Raw genomic sequence first — 25,229 nt, 5'->3', positions numbered from 1 at the left:
AAATTTAATGGATACCCCTTGTGTAGGGTCGTAGTATCTTTTGGGGGCCTGCATCCTTGCCCTTTAAGTGCCATGAGATTAGTAATCAAGGTGCTTGTTTAGCGTATGCAGCTTTGACAAGAATCTAGTGTAGCAGACTTGATAAAAGCAAAATTCCCTCTAAGAGGATGATGAAATATTTTAGAACAACGACAAGAACGTCTCTTAATTTTCTGGCTCTTCTCTATGGGTTATGCTACCCCTTTTGAAAGCAGCTTCTTACCTCTGGATCATATGCTTTGCACGGAGGCTTTCATGGCTACAGCCCATTTTGCGGTGCCATTTTTGCAGAAGGATAATTAGAAGAGCTCCAGTAATTACCAAATTCCAGAAAAAATTTTGAAGCTCTTAAGCAAAAATGGAGGGGGGGGGAAAGTTAATTATGATATCCACAAAACATGAAGTTTTTCTTGTTTAATGAATTTCAAAGAAAAAAAAAATAAACACAACTTACATAAGGATTCTGCACAGGAAAGCAGTATTTTTTTCCTGTGCAGGCAAGATGCTGGTCATGAAAGCCCAATATTGTGATTAAAACAAAATGATTGCTCAGCTTTATCGTATATGAATATAACTTTGGAGTCAAGTAAAATGTTTTTGAGTTTGTCAGTGTTTGCTTGGTAGGTTATTGCTGTTTAGTGGAGAAGCAGTCGCAAAAATAAGTTCAGTGCTGACGTGAATGTTTGCATGACTTGCTTTTAGTTGTGCTTGCCCCTTTCTGATGGAAGTGTTTTTCCCCCTTCCTAAATGCAGGGCTTCAGATAACAGGGAGCGTGCTTATGAACATAGTGCCTATGGACACCATGAGCGGGGGACGGGAGGATTTGATCGGACACGACATTACGATCAGGATTACTATAGAGATCCTCGAGAGCGGACTTTACAACACGGGCTCTATTATACTTCTCGGAGTCGAAGTCCAAACCGTTTTGATGCTCACGACCCCCGTTATGAACCTAGGGCCCGGGAGCAGTTTACATTGCCCAGTGTGGTACACAGGGATATCTACAGGGATGATATTACACGGGAGGTACGAGGCAGAAGGCCAGAGAGGAATTACCAGCACAGCAGGAGTCGGTCGCCGCATTCGTCCCAGTCCAGGACCCAGTCCCCGCAGAGGCTGGCCAGCCAGGCGTCCAGACCCACCCGCTCCCCCAGCGGCAGCGGATCCAGGAGCAGATCTTCCAGCAGCGACTCCATCAGCAGCAGCAGCAGTACCAGCAGCGACAGGTAAGGCCGCTGCGGGTTGTCGTCCGACCCAAAGCGACCGTCCCGTGGGCTTTGCCGGTCGTTTCCTGAGGCTCGGCGAGGAGTTGTGAGCCCGGGCTGTGAAAATACAAGGTGTTTCGTGGCAAAGCGTTACTCACTGATGTAGAAGTAAACCGGCGTGAAACGTGGAAAGGCTGAGTTGGCACGAAACAGATCCAAGGGGAATGCTGTTGCTGTTGTTAATTATTTTCCGTGGCGGATCTGCGCAGCATCCGTAGGGCACTAGCAAGGCAGAGTGGGGATGTACAGACGGACACGAGGCCTTGCTGTGCCCCTGCCTGCTGCCTGCGTGCAGGAGTAGCTCTTCTATTTGCTTGAGTGAGGGAAGAAGCAAATTTTAAGGTCAACTGCTATTTACAGGGCACGTTTTAAAATGCTTTGGGAAACGATGAGTGGTATTGTTCGGTTGCCTCTCGTTCCCTGTCACCGCTAACATTTAAAAGGTTGATATGTTGCCTTTCCATTTTTTTCCCCTGTTGCCTTGCAGCAAAAACTGTAGACTTGGAAGAATTTAAAAAAAAATCCAAGTATGCATTTCCTAGCGATACCCCCATGTCCTTGGTTCTGTAATAGCTGCGGTAGTTCTGTATTGGTGTGGCTTTATAAACTACATACGGGGGGAAGAAAAGAGTGCTAGAGATTATCACTGGATTTCTTTTAATAATTTGAAAATTCAGGTTGAAATGCCTTGCAGATACTTAGCTTTTTAAGAGCAAATTCGCCCTAAGAGTGGAAATGAAGAAGCTCCTTTGTACCCATGAATGTTTTACACTGTGTTTGTTGAGGAGCTCTGCTCTTCAGAAGGGTTTGCAGAATTGGAAACATTTCCTTTGCATACTAGTTCTTTTCCAAACCTGAAAATAGCCATTAAGTACATAAGTATATCGGTATAATAAATACTTAGTGTTTGATTATTACTACAAATGGAATTTTACCACAGGTAACTCTCCAATCAAGGTAATTATTCTTGTAAAACCTCACCTGCTTGAACGTTGGACTGTCTGGAAGGGTTAGATGGGCTGACCCTGGCGAGAGTGTGCAGAAGTGAAGATGAGGAAGTTTGTTCCTCCTCTTCTGTTTTCCCCACCCCCCCACTGTCTCAAGAGCTGTGCAGGTTTATTTACTTCTTTTAATTATTGTTTTCTCCTCCTGGATTTAGAAATCCAGGTCCTGTCCTGCCTGGAGAGCAGGTGGAGAGGCATCTCTAGAATATTTGAGAAGACTTCTAGGCTGCTCTAAAGGCTTGTTTGTTGATTTCTAACACCATTTCTAACACCTCTCAATGAGATCTTAACACTTAGATAAAGACAACCCTTTATCAAAGATTTTCACACTTGTTACAACTTAAAAAAATCATGTGAGACTTCCAGGGGTCTCAAAAAAAAAAAAAACCACCCCAAAAAGCCCAAACCCTAGAGAAGATGAATTGAAAGGAGGCCTGGTTACATTTAAGGTTGAAAAAAAAAAATAAATCCCAAGCAGGGAAATCATTGCTCTTCTGGTGCTGCTTTGCTCAGCGCAGAATGGATAGAAGGGCGTCCAAGAAACTCGTAATATTTATAAAATGTCGTTGCTGGGATGTCGAGACGGGATGAAATACTGCTCTGCATTTGAGAGGACTAAATACGATCCCGCTGGAACAAAGTTTTAAGATGTAACCAGAAGATAAGCAGCGTCTGCTGTGCTTCATTTTCTTGGCAGTTTCTCGTTGTAGTAATGGAAAACTAGATGATACTGTGGGAGGAAAGGGAAATAAACTTTTTTTTTTCTTACTAATACAGTAAATTCAAATTCAATAGAGCAAGTAGGGGAATCTGGTGGATAGTATGTTTCATTTTAAATGATCAGAAAGGGGTTTTACAGGTTCCTGAGCAGTGAGTTAGATACTAATAGACATTTAACTCTTCGCTTTGTAAAGCAAAACCCCACCTGGCCGTGAAGACTTCAATGGCACAAGCAGACTTTCCTGTTTAATTTTTAACACACTTTGAATTTAGCCATGTGAATATGTAAGCCCCTGGTACCCTGTGGTGAGCGAAAGCTACCTCGCCCCCTTTGTGCTGGTGAGGTGCTCCCGCTCGCTGTGCAGTGAGTACATTCAGGTTTCACGTACCCAGACCAGGCAGAAACCCAGTTGCATCTCTATACCCTGGGTAGGAAATTCTGGCTGTGTCATCATCCCTGGGTTGATTTAACAAATTCCCCCTGTATTTTTCAGTTCTAGAGTGAGATTTATCTGTCTGAAGAAGAAACACTTCTTGCAATTTCCATAGTATTTCTCAGAGGTTTTAGCAAACTAGAGATCCTCTTACGGCTTTATTATAAGTGGAAATGGCCGGTTTTGTGACGCTGTGAAATTATTAAGGTCTTTATGACACCGAATTCTTCTGAAATGTATGTCTTGAAGAACTTTGTCACTCAACTCTCGTCCTGTCTGGCTCTCAGCTGGGGGGTGGGAAAGGCAAAACAGATTGTGTACACTTGGGAGGTGGCTCTTATCCATGCTCCTGTGCGTGTTTGGGGACAAACGCTGGAGCCTGTGGAAACTTGTGGGTGTTAAACACTCGTGAGAATTTTTGTGTGTGGCACTGACCTTCAGGTGCTGCGAAAAATGAGCAGAGAGGTGGTTTAGGAGAAGTTTAGGCTTCATTCCTCGTGGTTTTTGGAGAGTCTGTGAAGTAAATGCAGCTTTTGTTAAATGGAGATGATTTTCCTGGGCAATAACGTGAGGAAAGATACTCTGCAGATTGTTTTTTAAAAAAAAGAAAGCCTTTGTTTCATAAAGGATCAGCATTGGTTGCATTGGGTGTCAGCTAAACTTGGCTTTAAGTGTGTATTTGGAGGCCTTTACAAGGGAGTTGTAATGGGAGCTGCAAGGGAGTAATTTAAGAGATAAGACGAAAAAGAACATGGTAAATATAAACCGTATTCTCTGAAGCAGGGTGTTACTTGGTGTATTTTGTGGCCTCTCAGAAGCTGCCCCCCAGGCTGAGGTGGGGGAGCTGGTGGCTGTGAGTGCTTTACTGTTTCTCGTGTGGTATCACCCGCGTGGATTTGGGGAAGAGTTTGCGTTGTGAAGTCGTCCTAATGTGGGATTGCTCGTTCCGCACTCATGTTATGGAAAAGGGTCGTTGGGGTTTTTTAGTCACCTTGAAAGAGTAAAAAAACCTTGAAAATGATACTTGAATTTTGCGCCACCAGGAGCCTTAATTTCTCCATTTTGTTGATACGAACGTGCGCCACAAATGACATTAGCAAACATATTTTCTGTGCTGTGTCATGGCAGAAGCTGAATATGGATGGACGTGTGTGATCCCATAGGAAGCAAACCAGATTCTGTTTGTGCCCTGCCCAGCCTCCTGGAAAAAGTTGTGTCGACACCCCCCCCCCCCTTTTTTTTTTTTGGTAGGAAATGGTCTTTTCTGGCCTGCTTGTCGAGGTGTTCTAATGCGCTAAAACAAAATTTCTGTGCTTTTTTGTTCAGTTTGGTAATGTCAAATGGCTCAACACGTTTCTTACTGTTCCATGTGTTAGTGATTATTTTTAAAGCTGTGCTGCAGCAACATACTGAACCACATGGCACTGAGCCGTGGGACGTTTCACTCTTAAAAACTGGGCGCGTGGCGAAGTACCTTGTTGGGACGGGATTTAGACTTACTTAGAAAATCTGGCAGAAGCGTTTGATTTCCTATAGATGACGTCTAGAATGTGCAAGTGTGAACACGCTCTGTGTGTGTGTGTAAACTTAGGAATAAGTGACCTGAGATTTCCTTTTGCTGCTTGCTTTATTTTTTAAGAGTGCTTATTCGGTTGTCTGATGTTGAGGATGCTGGAGGATTTACTGGTTGGATGAATAATTTCCTATAGCTTGAAATATAAAATAGATCTTGCTCTGGAATTAGAAAAGCAGCTTCAGCTTAGATGCAAAGTGACTTTATTTTCACAAGGATTTAAGAGAGTTCCTAAATTCCTGTAGTGTGGAATTAAAGCGATGGTAAAAAGTTGCACATATAAGATCTGAAAATGGATATTTTTTTTAAAAAAAATATATAATTGTGATAGTTGTACTTAAAAATTCTAATGAACAAGTGGGCAAGGCTTTCATAAAGTAATTAGCAATTGTTTTTTACTTTTAGATTTCTCTGTGATGGAATTCTTTGTGGAGCAACGAGTTACAGTTGGAAAGGAATACCTATGTGTTATTTAATGTGTCTTAATATTGAAATAAACTGAGGAAAAATACTGCCAACAGAATTCTAATCATGGGAAAAATGTGCTCCCCGAAACCTCCCATGGAGGCTGCAGTGTTTTGTTTTGTTGGGGACTTTCGTAGCCTGTTTAAACAACTGAAGTGAAAGTAGAAAAAAGTGAATTTAGTTTCATTACATAATGCAGACCTTTCCCTACCATTGTCTTCATCTCCTCTGTCCTGCTCAGTTTGTCTGCCAGCAAGCGATGAATCACTGACTTCAAATGGGATTTAGGGGTTTGGAGTGGGTTGAGAGATGACTCTGCTGAGGACAGCTGAAAAATGAGGAAGAACGAGGTTCAATGTAGCTGTTCCATCTTTATTTAAGAATCTGTGAGATGGTCTTTGCTGATGTTAAATAATTCCACAGAAATTTTGCACTGTTGAGGTCACCTCAATATTTTTAATCTCTTCTGGTAGGACGACAGGGTTGAGCACGCTCCAGTTTATAAGGGAAAAAGAATTAGGCTGAGATTTAAAAAAAAAATAATTAAAAATTGCAGAGAGTAGGAAGCTTCTTTTCAATTACCACAAAGGTAACAGTAAATCCTGTAAGAGTCGGGTGAAACACCTAATCTTTACCTTTTGTTCCCATAAAGCTGTGTGCTGCTTTGATGTTCTATCTGTGCAGGGAAATGTGAATTAGGGAAAGAAAAATTAAAAAAATCCAACTCGGATATTCTCAGGTTTTTGTTACCAACTGTCGAGCATTTTCACTTTGTTCTTTCTTGTGTTTCTGTTCATGTCAGCCTGCGCTGCTTCTCATCTAAATATAACCAAGACCATCCTCTTCAACCTGTTTTTTTGGTTGTTGGTTGGTTTTTTTTTTTTTTTTTACCCTTGGGAGTATATCAAGTTTCTTGAAATTGAGCACAGGCAGAAAATTTTCAGATAGCTTTGAAGAGGGAGGAGGTATTTTTGTGCCGAAGAGATTAAAATTCAGAAAGCAAACCTTTATACCCTCCCTTCTCAAAAACGGCCGAAGAAGCCTCCCTGTACGTGCACGCACACGCGTGTTTACACATAAACAGATCCCCCTGCGGGAAAAAAAAAAAAAAAAAAAAAAAAAAAAAAAAAAAAAAAAAAAGGCAATATATCGCCGGGGACCCCAGGTCTCCTGGCAGCTGGCGAACAAACGGTGCCTCCGTCCCCCCGGGCCGGGCAGCGGCGCCGCCCGCCAGCCCCCCCCCCCCCGCCCCGCCGCGGGAGGCCGGCCGTGCTCCCCGCCACCGAGCTGCTGACCGAGCGGCGGGGGGAGGGCGCCGGCTCGCATTACCTCATCTGTGTACTCTAGAGTAAGCTATTAAAAATGTGCGTTGCATAATAGATTTTTATCTCGCCCTGAAAATCCGCCGCTTCAGGTCGCCTCACCGCCGCTGCTGGCGGCGGGAGCCCGTCCCGGCGCTGTAATGGCGGCGGGGTCGGGAGAGAGAAGGCGGCGAGGGGGGCGCGGGGGCGTTTCGGCGAAGGGCGGGTGGTTTCCCCGCCGCCGTGAGGGGGGGGGGAGCGCGCCCCCAGCCCCGCGGCCGCCCCATGAGCGGGGGGGGGGGGGGGGGGGGGGGGGGGGGCCGGGCCGTTCGTGCCCGAGAACCGGTCTGAGCCGGCGGGAGCCGGCCGGGCCCGCCGCCGCGCCGCCCTCAGGGCGGGGCCGCCCGCTGGCCCTCAGCGCCTGGCAGCCCGGCGGTTAGAAATACCTCCGCTTCCTACAGAAACCTTCCTTCTTTTTTTTTTTTTTTTTTTTTTTTTTTTTTTAAATAAAAACCCCCAGCCCCAGCGCTGGAGCCGCTTTCACTCTGGCGTGAAGCCTTTTTTCTCACACAGCGCAGGAAGGCGCCGCGGTTATGCAGTGCAGCAGCAGCAGCGCCTGGGTAAAAGCGAGGGCCAAGGGAGGTAACTGGGCTCTCCCTTTCGACCCTTTGAGTTCTCAGTCGTCTTTTATTTACTTTTGAAACCTCCTTCAGCTCCTGACGCTCTGCCCACTGTAGAAATCAGCACCGGTTTCCCTGCCAAAGGAACGAGTCCCAAAAATCCCCAAAAAGGGGCGACTTTGGATCCTGCCCCCCCGTCTTACCACCACTGCGGTGGCATGAAGCAGGTAGGATGCAGTTGCAAAATAAAATAGAAATTTCAACATTGCTAATCCTTCTGGAAGAACCCAGCCCCTGTCTTTTAGATGAATATGCAATAAAATCCTTTAAAACTCATGTTAAGTGGCTTTTTTATTTTATACATAGTTTTCTTTGCATGAGCTGCGCAAAAAAGAGTGGCTGTTTCGCTGCAATTAATAACACCCCCGTCCCCTGCAGTGCTCCCAATAATAGTTGGTAATTGCTGGCTCCACATGACAAAGCAATTAAGCCTCTTCCTAAATTTGCAGAAGTAGGTGTTTATCTAAATCTGGTCTGTTCGTCTTTGTTTCTGTAGCAGGGCCCAGGAGCTGAGGAGCTGCCGCTGCTGCTTTTTCAAAGTGCATTTGATTGCTTTGCCTCTACAGGCAGAGAAAGGTTTCCGTCTTTTTCCAAATTAATTTCAGGAAGAGAGTCTTAAGACTGCATTGTGGTGGGCATGGGTGCAAATGGATCCTAAAACATACCTCTCTTATTACAATGATAACTATTTTGATCATCTCAAATGATCTTTATTGTTTTGCATTCTGTTAAAGAGGGTTTTTTTTTTTTTAATGCTGTAAAGGCTTCTTGCAATTAGATCAGAGTCTTTGTTATAGCACATATGAGGATTTCTGGCAGCTAAATCCAGAACCTTATGTGCACTTGCCTTGTCCTCTGCTGGGGGAGGCAGACCTGCTGTGTTTTAAAAATAACATTTCTGAGTCACCTGTGGACAGCTGTAGGTCTGCAGGAGCGTGTATTTGGTGTGAAGTTTGGCAATTTCAGGTCTTCTTAATGGCCTTTTTTAGGAACGATGGGAAAACCCTGAGCCGTGTGGAAGGAATTGCTCGCGCCAGCATCAGGGGAGGTGTTCTCCTGAGTTTTGCTGGGTTTGGGCTGTTCGTTAAGCCCATGGGAGCTGCTAAAAATTGATTTTGTTCCCGTGGGCGTGCTGCAGCCTGAGGAAGGGCTGGTGCTGCTGATGGCTTGGGTTTGACTTTGGGGTTGTGCATGCGCTTATTAACAAAATGGTCACTTCTAATTGCGTTTTTAAGGCTTTGATTTCCTTCCAAGTATTCTGCTTAATCATCTTGAGTAGGCTGAGGGAAGGAAAGAATTAGCTGAGGTCAGGGAAGTTGGAGCTGCCTGCGTTACTTCTCAGAAGCCAGGCTTAGTCTGAGGGATCCTGCAGGCAGGAAGAAATCCGCCTCCTGTTCTCTTCCTGCTGGATGCCGAAAGAGCGAGAGGAAATCAAGCCCTGAAAAAGCCAAACAAAACAGGGAAACGGTGAAGTGTGATGGGCTGTGTTGGGTGCCTCCTTCTGCGTGAATGGTCCAGATTCCCCTTTTTTGAGAGAAATACAACTTGGATGCGAATCACGGTTGAAATAGATGTGAGGGATCGTAGTCTAGGAGTGCCTGCTTGTCTGCACTGATGATGAAGGGAGTCTAGACAGCTCAGATGGAGACACATACATTACAGGCACCAAAAGGTGGGGGTGAGGATTCCCGCCGTAAAGACCTTTGGAGTAATGGGCAGGTTAATAACTTCTAATGAATGTTCACATGGAGGGATGAATAGCAAAAGAGGAAGGCTGTATTGAATGCTTCCTGAAAAAATACCAGTCATTAGGATGATCAAAGGAAAAATCCAGCCGCTGCCGCCTCTGTTCAGTCATACGTGTTTCCACTAAAGCATCGACAGAGCGTCCCTTCGCATCGTAAAGGCTGGACTTGCAAATACAGCGATTTGGGGGTTTTTCCCAAGAGGATGTTTCTGGCTCCGCCAGAGGCGTGGATATGGTCACCGTAATACCTTCGGGAGGAGAACCTTCCCCGTAAAACCCGAGGGCCAGGAGAACAGCTCTCTTCGAGGCGTATTTGTGAGACCTGGGCGTTAACCTTAAAACCAACTTTAGGTAGAACATGCCGTGCTGAAACTAAGGTCACAGGGATGTGAGTTAATGGTGAATAAACCTTACTGGGGCGGGGGAGAACCACCAAACATTGTCCCTCAATCTCTGCCCTTTGAATTAACCGTGTAACTGATGCACTTAGGTTTGCCCCTAATGTCCAAGCATCAAGCCTAGGCCATCTGCAACGTCACAAGTGCCAAAACCACTAATGATGGCATCAAGGCTTTTAGCGTGAAAGCTTCTTAGCGGGCGATTAGATATCCCTCTCCAGATCGTTACGGTCAGCTGGCGATGCTGCCCGGAGAGGAGGATGCAGCGTGTTTACGGGTGGAAAATCACAGACTCAGAGAGAAGGGAGGGCTTCGGTGTTCTGTAGAGGAGAAATGATTTCTGTGTGCCAGGGCATAATTTTTTAAGATCTTCTAAGGGAAGCAAAAGCTGAATTTGCAAAATGAGGAAGAGGGAGATGTGCACTGTGTAGATGCCGTATTAATTAATTTATTAAATGCCTAACACAAGAACAAAACCAGTGTGCGCGGCATTGATAAACAGGACTTCTCTGTGAATCCCTCCTTTTTGGAAGAATCCCCTAGCAAAGGTAGGGACTTCTTCTTCCGTTTCCCGGTGCTTGCTGGGTTGCAGAAACAAACGCCCCGTCTCCTTCCAGCCACGAGTCCTCTCTCCCGCTTGGGGAAGTGAAACGTGGGGCCTTTCAAACACTTCTCTTTGAAAAATGTCTGGGGTTCAGCGTGCAGTCACTGTATTTAGCTCAAAGCGGTGATTTTGGCTAGAGGACACTCAGAAATGGAGGATGGCAGCAAAAGTACCTTTTGGAAAATCCTTTCTATGAAAGGGAAGTGGTTTTCAGGGCCGTCTCCTCGTTTCTTCCGCAGTTGCCTTATATTCTCCACAAGTGCCCAGAAATCTCCATCGTTTTTATACCTGGGAAAAAATACAAAAGCCTCATCAAACACTTTAGAAAGGGGGATAATCAAGGCAACATCTCCAGCAGATCCTGGCAAGAAGGGCATTCACGTGTTTTATTATCTTTCGTCCGTTTGAGAGTAGAAAGCTTTTCTAGCGCGATAAAATGTGAAAGAAAGTCACTGTTCTCCTCCTGAAAGTGAATTCCCAAGAGTGAACAGCACCAGGTCCCCATGGACAAATGGTGCTGGGCTGGGCTGATGGAGAGATGCAAAGGTGCCCTACTTACTGTGGCTGCTACAGGTTTGACCTCCTTGTATCATCTGACACCTCGTTTGGTAAGAGGTTGCTGCAAGATCCCAAACCCTCAAATTATGTAAGATTTACACAGTTGCTTTGAAGTTAGTCCCTCCCTTTGGTGTTTGTTTACTGCCTGGTATGTCCTGTTGTCTGGCTTGTGAAGGATGAATAGTCGCAGAAAGGAAGCTGTCGGGTTAGTACAGCTTTTCTGTTCCTCTCTGCTTTCTAAACGCATGTGGAGCTGTGTTTATCCCCGTTTCAGAGGCCGGCAATACGCTGAAGACGTCCTGCGCTGGTCGGTGCTTTGCTGGGTAAATGCTGGGTTATGTTTGCTGTTTGTTTGTTTTGAGGCAGAGGGAAGTGAGGAATGGCTTGTTGTGTTGTTAGGGGAGGAAGAAATAGATGCTATCGGGTATTTCAGAGGGAGTTTACGTTGGTTTTGCTTTTTAATATGCAGTTTCCCTGTAACTCTTAGAAATCACGTGTGAAAAGAGAAAGATGCTTCATTAACAGCGTACGTGTGGCGCTTGGGCTACACCACGCTGTGCTGCTATGGTTTGGAGGTTTTAAAGGCTGCTCTCCGTAAGCACCGAGTCCCACAAGGGAAGCGCACAGGTGGGGCACGTCGGCTTTGCGTGCGGGAATGCCTCGGAGGACTGCTCTTGTGTCCCGTCATCTCCCGTGTGCCAGCTGCACTGCCTCGCGCTGCTCCTGCTTTCCCAGCCCTGGTGGCTACACGCTGCCATGTGGTGTGGAGGCCAGGGTGTAAAGGCAGTCGATCCGGGGAGTTGAGAGGACGTAAGGCATTTTTCTTTTTAATTTTTTCCCCCAAAATCCTCACCCTTGCTTTACCATCCCTGATTAGCGTGATGGAGCAGTCCAGGGAATTTTTGGGAAGGGATGTCCCTGGACTTGTGACCCTGTGGAGGTTTAATCACTAAATCAATACAAATACTGCTCAATAAATTACAATAGGGTGCTTTTTCAGAAGTTACGCTTGAGAGACAAACACAGACCCCACTCTGTCATATGATACTGCGTTGGGGTTTTTGATTTCTAAGGCCGGCATTGTTCTGTATAGTTGCTTGACAAATGTGAAAACACCATTTCCCCACCAACATGGTGTACATTCGCTCAGCTGTGGCACTTTACCTGTTTCATGCAAAGATTGTCTTTTTTATTTTCATGACTTAAGTGTTTTTTTTTTCCCATGTGAAATTGCACAGAAAGTTCTACTTTTAGTTGTATTTTTATTTGCATGTGGGCAGAAAATGAAGTAATTCCCAAATATAGTCCTAGCCAAGAGATCCATCTGTTCTCTGCATTTTTAAATGGCAAATTAATCCTTAGCATACAACTCATCAAATGTCTTCTCTTATAATGTATGCTGCCTGAGATCACAGAAATGACATTTTTTTTCCCAGGCCTTCCATTTTAACTAGTCCTTTACGTGAGAATAACAGCTACCGCTCCGGTTTGACAGAGTGCTCGTGTGCGTCTTCCAGTTGTTGCAGTTGATCTAAAAAAGGGTATTAAACCAAAACCACTCCACAGTTATTCTTCCCTTCGTCCGGTTGGCGTTTCTTTAAAATGCTGTAGAAGGTGTAAAGCAATAGAAATTCTGCCTCCTAACCACCTGTAATAAACGTCCTTATTTCTGATGGAGAGCGAGGGCCGCGCTGTCCGTTCGCTTTTAGGTTTTGCTCTTTGGACAATGGTGACCATTTTTAGAAGTGCTAAACTTCCACAATGTTGTCTGCCATAAATGGAATTTCTATATTAAGCTTTGCATGTTCCCAATTTTACTTAAGAGGCATTGTTTATCAGCTGTGTATCTTGGCGTGCCTTTCATTGCAACTCCCAGCCGAAGAACAATCCTGTTTGTTTATAAGAGAGGACGCACCACTTGAAAACTGCTCCGAATCAGGAATTTCAACAAATGGCAGTTTGTGTAATGCTAAAAAATAGTTCCTTGGAGAGGGAGGCAATGATCTCACCCGCCTGTTGGCAGGGCAGAGCACAAGGTCAGGGGCTTGCTGCCCGTGCAGGCAGGGAGGGCGGCCCCGGGGAGCAGAAGGTAAGGAGTGGCTGAGGGTGGAGTCGATGGGGCACGTGTGGGGCCAGACGGCAGACGAATGAGAGCTGTCAGGGACGTAGGGCATGAAAATAGTGCCAGGTTTGGTTTTTTTAAGGCAAGGTGCAACGCTTTTCTGTAACACGAAGACAGAATTAATTCTGCGGATCTGTTTGCCGTGATCTACCAGCAGCTTCGTGTTGAAAAAGCGTTTGTAGCTCTGCAAGGCTGGAATCACCTGGGGGTGAATCGGAGCTGGTGCTTTTTTGGTTTTGGCTTTTTCAGAAGTTTTTGTTCTGAAAAATGTCCGTTGCTCAACACGATGTCAGTATAGTTAAGGTCGAATGCTTTTAAAATTGAAGTGTTTATTCCCAGGAAATGATTTGACAGTGCTTTCAAGGCAAAAGAAGTTGTTTTTTACTCCTCAAGTAAACATGTAGTAACATACTTGGACGCAGTAGTGGTTGCATTTTAAATGGCATTTCACTCTCCTGGCTTTTAGGCAGTACTTGGGAGTACTTTTTGAAGATGAGTAGTAGATCCCTTCATGAAAGCAGTGCAGTTGTTGTTTAGGAAGCTGCCTTTAAATATTGCTTTCTTGGTATTTTGAAAAGATTTGGCCTCCCGCGAGCCAGGAGATCAAGTTCCTCGGCCTGCTCCCTTGGTGATTCACTGAATGACCTTGGGCAAAGCCCTTGGCCTTTTCTTGTCTTGTTTTTCCATCTGCGTGGCAGGGATGTTAAGACATACCTACCTCCCATGAGCCTTGAACTAAAATGGGTTTTTTTGTAAGATTTCATATGCTCAGAGGTGACAGTTGAAAAATACTAATTTAGATTGTCTGCAGATAGCTGGCAAAAGCCATTTATTTCAGCAGTGTTAGGCTAATTTTGGCCAAAGGGTTGAAAGCAATTTTTCTTCTAGACCGAACAAGCCGTTCCTCTGCCGTAGCAGTGAACTCTGCCCCGCTGTTTTCTTTTAAAAGCCACTGCCATCACAGGCTCGTCGGTGCTGGCAGCCTCGAGCAGCAGCTCTTCTGCAGGCACGTCCCAGTGGCACTCGAAATAATTTGGCTGAAGCCCATCAGAGGAGGTGGGAGTTTGGGGTAGCTGCAGTGGAACTTCTCATAGGGGCTGGTTCTTGACCCAAGGCTTCCCTCGATGAAGGTAATGTTAAAAAATAGAGACTCTTTGGGCTCGCACGTTCTCACACCCACCCTCTTTCTTCCCGCTTTGCATCGGTGGAAGTTTAATTGTGGGAAAGCTACGCCAAAGAGCTGGCTTTGTACTTCACCCTCAAGGCCTCAATGACTTTAATCTTTCCCAGCACTGAGCTCTGTCACTGTGGCGTTTGCTGAGAAAGCATTTCCTTCAGCTTCCCGGAGTTTCATTTTTGAGCATGAGCGGTCCCACCGTTCCTGGGAGTTTTGAAAAGGTGGCGGCTGGGGAGACAGGCAACTCCAGCTGCTCCCGAGTTCAGCAGCAAACCCATCCACGGCTGAGTTGACAGCCAGCACGGGGAGCAGAGGGCTTAAGCAGCGTCTTCCCAGCAGTAGTGAGCCCTTGCGGTTGCTGAGTCGGCTGTTTGCTACGTAGATAGGCCGGTGTGTTTGTAACCAAGGCTTTTTTTTTTTAATTCCAGGTTAGTGGGTTTTATTCTTGGCTGTACGAAGTTCAGGCCTGAGGACAGAGGGACGTAGGTCGAGGAGCGAGGTGGTAACACCGACTGTGGGTTGGACGCAGTCTCCATCAGCCAGACAGGGATTCCTATAAACACGCGCTTTTAGCCATCGTAATGGATTATTTAGTTGCAGGGAAGAATTAAAGGGAGCCCGCGGCTGGCTTGAAACTCAGAGCATGTGGCTCCAGGGTAGAGGTGGTTCTGGGGGTGGGAGTAGTCCTCCGTCCTTCTGAGCAACATCTTCATCTTTTCCGTGATTCATTCCAGCTTGCTGTTTCTCAAAGATGAGGTGTCAGACGTCGTGGTAAAATGGCTGAAGTAAATGTATTAATATGGCCTGTTGCAGAAATTAAAATGGGGTGTTAATAAGCCAATCGCTTGACATGGGTTAAATATGTAGTAAATACTATCTGGAGACTGTATCTTAAAAAACTTACTGGTCAAAGACTGAAAAAAAGACTGCAAACAGCCTGTGTTTTTGGCCAGCTGAGAGACACTGAGTTGTCATGGTTATGTTGCTTTCCCACGGCCTTTAGACATCATTTAATTTCATTTCTTTCGATTTAGGATTCCAGTCCAGCAGGAGATTTCTTAAGTCTCCTTTCTGGGCGTGGTAAGACAGAAAAAGTTAAGGGAAAGAAGATGCCCTAATTTCATTTGTCTGCAGTATTTCATTTCTGTCTCTTCAGAGCAGTAAATGCTTTTTGTTATTTGTGGCGTGCTTTTTGTGACCGTTGTCCACTTCCATGCAGTAGGTCGTATGTCGTCTTTCCCCCCCCCCCCCCGTAGATTGTTTTATCATAGCTGTGTGTTATTAAATACTTCAGAGCGTGTGACATGCACAAACCAAAGTTCCTTGGGTGGCAGGTTCTCAGCAGCTTGAAAGGGTGCCAAGAATGTCGTGCAATCGCATCCCGGCGTGCTTTGCACCGTGAGCTCCAAAGGTACTGGAGGCCGGGGTGATGGGCGCAGGGTGATTACACCGAGAGAAGATTAGGCGTAGCGCTTTGCTCCCCAGCTCGCTTTCTCCACCTCTTCACGCTGAGTCTGCTTATATACTTATTTAAAACGTAAAGCTTTGTTACGAAATGGAGGAGCAGGGTTCGAGCTCTTTGTGGTGTGTGCGTGTGGGCTGGGCCCCTTCAGCTGCTCGCCTGTTGTCTGCGAAATATGGTAACGACTTGCTGCCTCTTGATCTCTTCATGCAAACAAACTTCAGATGTTTGACTGGGCTTTCCGATAGCTTCAACTTCAGGTTCAACAACTCCTTTTAACTAGGAAAAAACCCCACCCCGTATTTATTTCCGCAGATGTGAGAAATGGGTTTTTTTTCCCCTTACGAGTACGCTGATGTGGACTGGTATTATGCAGGACGCGCTGTGTGTACGAAACAACTACCTGCTGCTCACCTGCATGTTTAGGGCAGCATTGGAATCGGCTCCGAGGAAGAGGTGCTAACTCTCTGCCCAGGCCTCTAGAATTTTCATCGTGGTTATTCCTCCTTGAACGTGGCAGAACAGCCATCTGGATTGCTGGAGTAACCTGGCGTTGTCTGACTTTTGTGGGAATGGGTTACTTGCTGTGCCTGCTACAGTATGTGTAATTCAATGTGCGTTTTTCGACTTGCAGGTGTGCAGAGAATGGGGGAAATTCTGGTTAAATACCTTTTTAGATTCATGTAGTATTTAGTAGTAGGACAGAAATAGCAGCCGGTAATAGACCCGAGCATATATTATTTCAATATGTCATTTTTTCATCCAGAAGAGAAGTCAAAGTGTTTCGCAGACAAAGATGCTTTAATCTGTAGCTGGAATGGAATATGATGCTTTTTTAAGTTGGTTTGGTTTTGTTGGTTTTTTTTTTTTTTTTTTAAACAGCATCATACTTTTTCCTGCATGTTGGCTGGAAATAATGAGGTCTTTTTAATTCTTTTTTTTCCAAACACCACATTGGTGCATTCAGGGTACTTTGACCAATTTCCTGGTGCTGTTTACCCAGGTCCAAAAAATCTTTTAACTGGCGGTTTGTCTCCGAAGCCTGTTGCAGGTACATAAAGTATCACAAGGATTCACGTCTTCCAGACAGAGCAGCGCTGTCACTGGCTGCCTTTTGCAGCCGGTGTTCTTTGGGCAGAGATCATTTACAGTGGCTTAACTCGGATCTGGAAAGGGAGGGACAAGGAAAAAAGGGTTCCTGGTGCTTCCGTTCAGAGATGACTGTACGTTAACTTTGGATTTCCTGACCCGACTTGGGAATCTGCTGCTGACATCAGCCGTGAGAACAACCTGCCGTCAGCTGGGACTGGTGCTGCGGGAGGTTGTCCTGAATAGATCTTTCTAGGAGATAATCTTCACTTAGAGGTTGTTTTGACAGGGTATTGAATCATAGCTGATCTAGGCAGAGTTCCTGATTTCAGTTAATTTTGGCAGGGAAAAACAGCAAGCGCTGTGCATATTTCTGTAAAAGGAATCCTGGATCATTTACCAGTTCTGGTTAAACATTTTTGAAGGCAGCTATTAAAAAAAAAAAAAAAAATTTAAAAAATTCATTTGTGCTTTTTACTGTGCTGAAATTTGGCATGTGTTCCCTTGAAAAATTAGAAGGATTTCAGCCGATTTTAGGTGGCTTGGCGTTTTAACTTACTCCAATGATCAGAGGTTGTTTTCATTTTGGTGTGGGGTTTGTTTTTGTTTTTGGTTTTGTTTTTAAACCTGAAGTTTGGCAGCACATCTCCCGCAGTGCGTGTTAATGCTTCTTTGTGCTTTATTTTCCACGAAGGCTGCGCTGTTCCCTGCTTGCCATAACGAGGGTAGTCACCAGCCTTGCAGCTGACTCACCGTTCTCAAATCAATTCGCAGAAATGACAATTGTCCCACATTTTAAACTCACAAAAGGGTAGGGCAGGTTGTGAGATCCCTTGATTCAGCGCAGCTGCCATTGACGAAAAGCAGCGGGTATCCTGTTACATCGACTGGTTTGGAGTCTCTCTTTTATCTCCTTTTTGCTGGGGAACAAAGACAACGACTCGCTTTGTATTCTTCACTCAAACGCTTTCATTTTTCATACATAACCGGGGTGTAACTTCATAGTTAGTTACTAGAACTGCAAAACGCAATTAACTTGAAACGGAGAGATTTCTGTGGAAATGAGGACTGGTTACATCGGATGCGCGCACCAGGCTTTGAAATGTCGTCTTTGCAGTTACAAGTGAGAAAAGGAGAGTTCTGTGTGCTAAATTAGCTGCAGCGTACTGAAACCAGACGTATTTGGGGCTGATTCTTGTGATCTGAACCCATTGCTAGATTCTTACATGTTGAGTCTTTGGGACTCAGCCCAAAACTTAAGAAGCTGGATTGCAAATAGATTTTTATCTTGATTAATAGAAAATAGATACATAGATAAAATGCTGTGAGTAAGAACATACGCATCCTTATGTACTTGTAGGCAATTATGGAAGGCAGATTAATATTTTAAAAGAGTTTGTAAACTACGCTTGTGGTGAAGTGCATGTGTAAGAGAAGGATTTCATGTCCACCTCCTTATTAAAGTGAGAACGATCTCCTTTACAGCTCAGGTTTTCATCTGATTTTGCTGACAGTAGAATCAAAATCTCTGTTCTACATCACTGTGATGCCATGATAAAAGCTGGAGTGAAATTGATCTTAGAAGGTGTCTGGGCTGGACAAAAGAGCATCTGAAATCCTTCCTGGGTAAATGCTGAAGTTCTTCACAGATGAGCGTACATCACCAGAAGAAGGCTGCAGACCCCCGAAGAGGCAACCGAAGCTGTAAGCCCGAGATGTTTAAACAAGCGAATTCCCAGCACAGGCTCCCTCTCTGCACAATGCGTGTGTTGTGACAGCTCAGGAGATGAGTTTTTCTGCGTGCTGGCATTCTGCTCCGCTGAGTTTACATGGATGTTGAAGAGCAGGTTTTCCCGCGTTGGGAAAAGGCTGTGTGCCAGAGCACGCTCTGCTTCTGGAAGAAACCATCGCGGGTTTAATACTGCCAGTGGAAGTGCAAAATGAAGTTCCAAAGCCATTTTCTTCATGCCGTTTTTGGCCTGCCCCAAGACCTATTGATTCTTTCACCTCCTTCTTGGAAGTATTTCATGTTTTAACCTAGCTGTTATATTCCCAGGTTAAGATTTCCCTAGGCTGTTTTTCTAAAAGCCTTACGAACTAGCTTTTGCTAGAAGAATATTTAATAACTTACTTTCTACGAGTTGGCAAAGGACCGTTGTTTTCCAGATTACTCACAGGGAGAAGAAAAGTCTTATTCTCATTTTAATATTCTAGGAACATACCCTCGTGCAGCTTACGTGCTTCAGTTTTGTATATTTTTAAAGCTGGGGTAGTTGAAAAGGAGTTCTGTTTTTCTGCTTGAGACTACACATAATTCATTGTCAGATGCTTTATTTTGATTCTGCTGTGTGCTATAACTGGATGACACAGCAGCTATAATTAACTCTTCCATCATTCTCCTATTCACAGAAAATAAAACCTTTGACTTACTTTTGAATTATTGTATCCACATTTTTTCAATTGGAAAAAGTGATGAGGCTTTCCCTAAAGAAAGGGGAATTGTTCTTGCTGCCATTTTTTTTTCCTTTCTGAAAACAGGGTCCGGAAATAATTATTTTTCTGGAATGTCTCAGAAAGTCTTGAGTTGCTCAGGGACACTTATCCCTAAAACTCCCCGGGGAAGTGGAAATCACCAGCATGATCCTTGTTCCCCAAAGCTGCGTGGAATTCAAACTCTTGTTGCAGAATTTATCACCCTGTTAGACGGCTGTTTCGTCGCTTGGACGTCTTACGGTGTTACCCAGAGATTACCTTTTTTTCCCAGCGGAATGCTATGATTTTTAACAGTATGTTCCATATTTTAAGCATCCTCATTTTAAAAGAACCTAAAAATAGCCTGTTCCCATTTTAAAGCACTGCTTAAATAGAAATTCGATGCTGCTTCTTACTTAGAAGATACAATCTTAGCAAAGTAGACTATTTAAACTGCTTTAGGAAGTACGTAGTTGATCATAATACTAGGCATCAAGACGTGAGAAGGGAAAGCAAAAATGTGTACAGGGCAGAGGTTGCTGCAGCCCCAAAATCTCACTTTAGCCTTCCCCAGGGGAATGGTCAAACCACGCGGTGCTGCGCTCAGCTTGGGAATTATTTTCAGATTCTCCCCACACACATTTTCTGACTATATTTATGTATTAAACTAACTTTCTCTGTTCTTGGCCAATTTGTTTCATACTAGTAGGCAGTGGCTGATGTTACCCCTGGAGACTACTGAAGGCCTGTTCACGTGGGGCTGGGTTTGTCCTCCTTTTCCCAAAACGCTGTAGAGAAGAACTATGATGAGGAGTTGAGGTGATCCAGCATTGCCAGAGTTAGTGGAAGGGTAGGAGGCAGAGGGAATGGGATAAATGGGCAAAAGGCGAAGAGTGAAGCGCAGCGTGCCTCCCTCTTAGCAACGAAATCGTTTATTAACGAAGAGGATGTGAGAGCAGGTTGCACAAATGCAGGTGAGGTGGAAAGAAAGGCGGTTTTCAAACGTGAAGGAAAAATGAGGCTGTGAACAGGCATCTTGGTGATAGGAAGCTCAGCGCTGAGAAACACCAGGGACTCAGGGTTGGAAGGGGAACGGTGATTGTGCGTGAAATAAGGGCTGGGGTGGTGCAGGGCGGCCGCCCCTTGGCGAGCGAGTAGCAGAGCCCGCCTTGGAAGAGGAGGGCAGGAGGAAGGGCTCGGTTTCTCACTCCTTTTCTGGCATGGCTTTATTTTCTGTCCTCTCCCAAAGTGATGCTGAACTTCCTCCTCTGGGGACGGAGGAGGAGGAGGAGAGTGTGTGGGAAAGGCACCAATGTGTGAAGTACCTCGATGTCAACTGGACAGGGAGGGTTGTAACGAGAGGGTGAGACTGGGAGGAGAGTTTCTCGTGTTTATTATTATTTCTGCATTTTTGACCTTTTTTGTTTTGTTTTGGTCTGGTGTGTTTTCATAGCCTCCTTCGATTGTTTGTAAGCATTTTGAGACAGAGATTGCGTTCTCTTCTGCGCCTCCAAATATAATGGGGGCAGAGCCCAGGGGCTTTCAGTGATGTGCCACAGCCCTCGTTACACCAAGATGTTCAGGGGAAAAACCCAACAGTTTTCTGGGATGTTTCAAGAAAAAATGACTCTGTCGCTGTCACCCTGGCGTTACGTAAACTGTACACCTGCAAGAAGGGGGTGTGGCAGAAGGGGTCACAAAATCAAATGATGAAAATCATTAGAAGCCTGAAATGGTTTCCCTGAGAAAAGACTAGAAAAAGTTAAATGGTTTAATGTAAAGAGGGATTGTAAGAAGCCTATGAAATAATTTTAAGATAAGAAAAAGATAAACTTGCTGATTGTGTTCCTGATATGATGTGGAGAGGGACATAAAAAATAAACGGAAAGCAGCAAATTCAAAACTGACAGGGTTATTTTTGTACGTGGCAGATCTCCCCCTTACAGCCTCCGAGTTAAAATTCCAGCAGAATTTTTTAGAAGGCTGCTCGTGTAATGGAGAATGAGAGTCTCCAGGGTTGTGTCAGACAAAATTATTTTTAGCGGTGTTATAAGCCCTCATGCCTCGGGGAAGAAATCAGCCACTGAAGAAGATGACGTGTCCCCACTGGGCAAGCTTTAATAACATTATTCTCTGTATTTCTTACTCTCCTGCAAAGCGTCTTAACGATCTGCACCGTCAGGAGTTGGTGGACTAGATTGACTCCCTGAATGATCTAATATGCAAATCCTGTTCTGCCATAATTATTGTTTATAAAATACATTCTCGGGTCTGAATTCGTCATACCCTGAAGTTGGCTGTTGAGGCTGAGCTTATAAACGGTGTTTGCTGGTTCATGCATTGCCTAGGTTATTCTTGAGCAAAAAACCTGCTGTGATTTCTGGCATGAGGTTTTCATATCATCAGAGGTACAGATCTTTTTTAAAAGAGGTGCAGCAGGCAGTAAGGGGAACTCTAGGGTCGACTCTCCGATTGACAGCGGCGCCTGAGAGCATGATAATATTTCTTTTTTGTGCGTGAGAGTGCTGGGAGGAATTTTCAGGCTTCAGCAGACCTGTGTACCCTCTCTGTATTTCTCCAGTCTTCCCACACAGCTCCTAAGCTGATACAACATTGTACTACACTTAATTAAATCTCCACCATTGTCACGGCGCGTAACAGGATCTATCTGACATTTTACCCATATTCCGTTTCCCTGAGTGTCTCCTCTTGAGGGCTTTGTAGGAGAATATTTGTAGAATGACTCTAAATTCCTGTGTGTAACCGGGCTGTGTAACGGAAATGGGATTTTCTGCATCAAGCAAAGGAGAGACAAATGCCTGTAGACGAGCAAAAACTCTGACATTTTGCTTTTTAAATAAAATACCCGTGTCCTCTGGTTGCTTTGCATCTCCATGCCCTCATCTGTCGTTTCCTTCATGCCGTTTATAGCAGTGACTCCAGCAGCAGCTCAAGCGACGAGTCCCCAGCACGGTCGGTTCAATCGACAGCCGTCCCGGCACCCGCGTCCCAGCTGCTTCCATCTCTGGAGAAAGATGAACCCCGGAAAAGTTTTGGGATCAAGGTTCAAAATCTTCCAGTGCGCTCAACAGGTAAATTCACCTGGGGAAGTGAAATAGGGCAAAAAGGAACAGGAAGCGGGTCGGAGACTGGTTAAATAACCTTTATCGTGTCTTTGACATGGCAGCCCCGTGCTGCCTCCGAGGATGGGATTCTCTCGCCGCTTCTGCCTTGGTTCTTGTGTGACAGTGGGAAAATTGCTTAATTAGTGACCATCTGTGAGGAACCCTGCAGATCCCGAGCTTGAGTCCCTGGGCTTGAGCACTTACAGCTACTGGAGCTGGTGCTTTGAAACAGTGGTGTGGGTTTCCCCAGGGAAAAACCTGAAGCATCTCAAATTTTTCACTTAGAACTTGGACCGTTTATTCTCCCCAAGCTTCGGTTTCGTTTTTAATACAAAAACTATAGAGTTTTCTCTTGCAGTGTTGAGTGCTGTAAAACACCCATGAGCATATTCGTAATGGTGTTGAAAATTGCGTGGTAAATAATGCAAGAAACCGCTCGGTGAGGAGTGCACGTGATGGCTCTCTGTTCCCTGCGCTGAAGGCAGGAGAGATGCCACAGAAAAAAAACCAGCACGGGATCATTTGTAAAACAGTTCAAAGGCACTGGCTGAATTAAAATAATAGGTGTTAACTTTGTGAGCAGCGGATCTCACAGTGTTACTGTTCTTTCTATAGTTTTGTGTAATATTACTTGAAGTGACACGGCACTGAGGGAGATGCCCCACAGATCCCGGGCAGGTTGTGGGGTCGTGAGTCACGTGGTGCACAATCCGATGAACCTGCCTAGGTGTCTTTCTGAAATGACTCACCTCAATGCTGTGTGACTTTGGGGTCCGTTCCAGGTGCCTCATCCCAGCTTTGGAGAACTGCTCTACGCAGTATCTGTGTGGGATTAGTGATGAAGTAACACCATTTATTTCTTCTTCGTCTTGAATTGGGTGTCTCTTAGAAGGGGCGTCCGTACGCTGCCAGCTTTAGTGGTGTAAAATGGTGTGTGTGTAGTTTCTTGGGTTTAAATATCAAGACAAGGAGAAAGATCAGCCAGAAGCTTTTGACATTGGCAAAACTAACGTCCAAAATTAAAAAGGCACTTCTGTGAACGCTGGGGTTAAGGTTAATTTGGGTGAAGTCACATTTCAGAAGGAAGTTCAGATTTTGTCATGTCTTTTATGGTGCTGTTAAATTGGTAACAAATACGGTTTCATAGTACTAATGTTTATTTATTGGTTTAGATACAAGCCTTAAAGATGGACTTTTCCATGAATTCAAGAAGTATGGAAAGGTGACGTCGGTGCAGATTCACGGGGCTTCTGAGGAACGGTATGGACTGGTGTTCTTCCGACAGCAGGAGGACCAGGAAAAAGCACTAAATGCCTCAAAAGGAAAACTTTTCTTTGGCATGCAGATTGAAGTCACGGCCTGGATAGGACCAGGTAAGGTCCATGCCCTTCCTGAGCCGGACACGTGGCTGCTCTGGGCACATTCACGGGCTGTTGTAAAGAGGCAGCACAGGCATAGGAAGTGTTAAAACTGCCTTTCTGCAGAAACATCTTTTAGAGAAACCGGGAAATACACCAGAATAAATTCCAGGGCAAGAAGAGTGGATGCTCTTTGGTCAAACAGGGAGAGAGTTCCAGTCTGAAACCTCGAGAGAAGGAAATGTGCCATCCTCTCAAACAGTGGGATTTCATCTTCTCATCATCACCCAGCCAGTGGGTGGTGTAAGCGTAGCAGAGTCCTGGGTTTTTTGCTTTCAATTAAAACAGCTGATGATGGCTGCATCTTTGAGGCTAAGGCAGCATAGCCCCAATGACTGACCAGTGAAAATTACAGCATTGTGGACAGCGTTCAGTTTCCAGTCTGTACTTCAGTTGCTTGTTTAAAAATTGATTTGTGAAAACAAACTTTTTCCATGTGCTGTTCCCCAAGTACAGTGAAGCCTTATTTGAGTTCATGCATTCACGTGTTAATGCTTGTTAGAAGAGTAGATTTCTGCAGCAGCAGTTGGAGAATGCAGCTACCTGTCACCTGAGGATGCTCAGATTCCTCAGGGCTCACCCAGGGGTGTGATGCGGAGATTTCAAATTGCACATAAATAACAGTTCAAAGTGCAGTACTGCCTATTTTTGTCAAAAACATTGGTGGTTACTCTCGTTCAGATCATATCTGCTCGTCAGGAAGTAGACTTGAACAAACAAATCAATGTGAACCCAACCCACATGAAAAACACCCCCGTGCATTACAAATTTCTTGCTCTCTTTTGCTTCTAGAAACAGAAAGCGAGAATGAATTTCGTCCTTTGGATGAAAGGATAGATGAGTTTCACCCAAAAGCGACAAGAACTCTCTTCATCGGCAACCTGGAGAAAACAACCACCTACCATGACCTTCGCAACATCTTTCAGCGCTTTGGTGGGATAGTGGTATGTGACTTCTCTGTACTACTGTGTAGGGTGTCATTGCCAGTTCTTCCTGTACAGACCTGTAAAATGCTACGAGCAGTGGTAAATCGTAGTGTTGATGACAGATAATTCAGTCTTTATATGATAATCTCGAGTCACTCATCTTGCTGGAGTATACCTGAAAGCTTTTCTCTGCATTTAGGGTGAAATCTGAGCACACGTGTGTCGACGGGATAACTTAGCAGTAGAAACAGTCCCAGGAGCATTTACCAGAAACGCGTCTTCTGCTAGTGCAGAGCGTTTGCAGAAGAGCCTGACTAGGTAGTTGGGATGTAAATACGCCTGCTGTTACCTTCGCGTTGGACCAGTACGACTCCCTGAAGTCTCCGTTTCCCATTGATTCCTGAAACAAAGGGTTTGGTTGCTGTGTGTGGAGGTAGCCATCAGCTGTCGCAGTCTGTGCCCTGACAATAGGGCAGGAGAGGTGCCCAGCAGATGGATTAGTGGTGACACGTGTGGGATTTGGGGTTTCAGCTGAGCAGGCGTATCTGAACGAGACAGAGCAGCAGTCACCCCCTCTCCTCTCCTCATGCTGCTTTCTATCAAGTCGTATCAGCGTTGCATTTCAGAGAAACTATCCAGAAAAGTA

The 25,229-nt window shown here is 45.0% G+C and overlaps 1 protein-coding gene across 1 annotated transcript in view; it reads left to right on the top strand.

Annotated features, from left to right (window-relative positions):
* SPEN (spen family transcriptional repressor) overlaps positions 1-25,229 on the top strand; it is a 69,843-nt gene that overhangs the window by 24,849 nt on the left and 19,765 nt on the right. The window contains exons 3-6 of the mRNA XM_086476006.1: positions 793-1,269; positions 22,046-22,206; positions 23,412-23,612; positions 24,450-24,601. Coding sequence (XP_086332132.1) covers positions 793-1,269; positions 22,046-22,206; positions 23,412-23,612; positions 24,450-24,601 — 991 coding nt within the window. The remainder of the gene's footprint in view (positions 1-792; positions 1,270-22,045; positions 22,207-23,411; positions 23,613-24,449; positions 24,602-25,229) is intronic.

This window comes from Leptosomus discolor, chromosome 20 (assembly GCF_034619465.1).
Source record: "Leptosomus discolor isolate bLepDis1 chromosome 20, bLepDis1.hap2, whole genome shotgun sequence".
Taxonomy (NCBI): Eukaryota; Metazoa; Chordata; class Aves; order Leptosomiformes; family Leptosomidae; genus Leptosomus; species Leptosomus discolor.
This window is presented reverse-complemented; position numbering and strand designations above follow the sequence as displayed.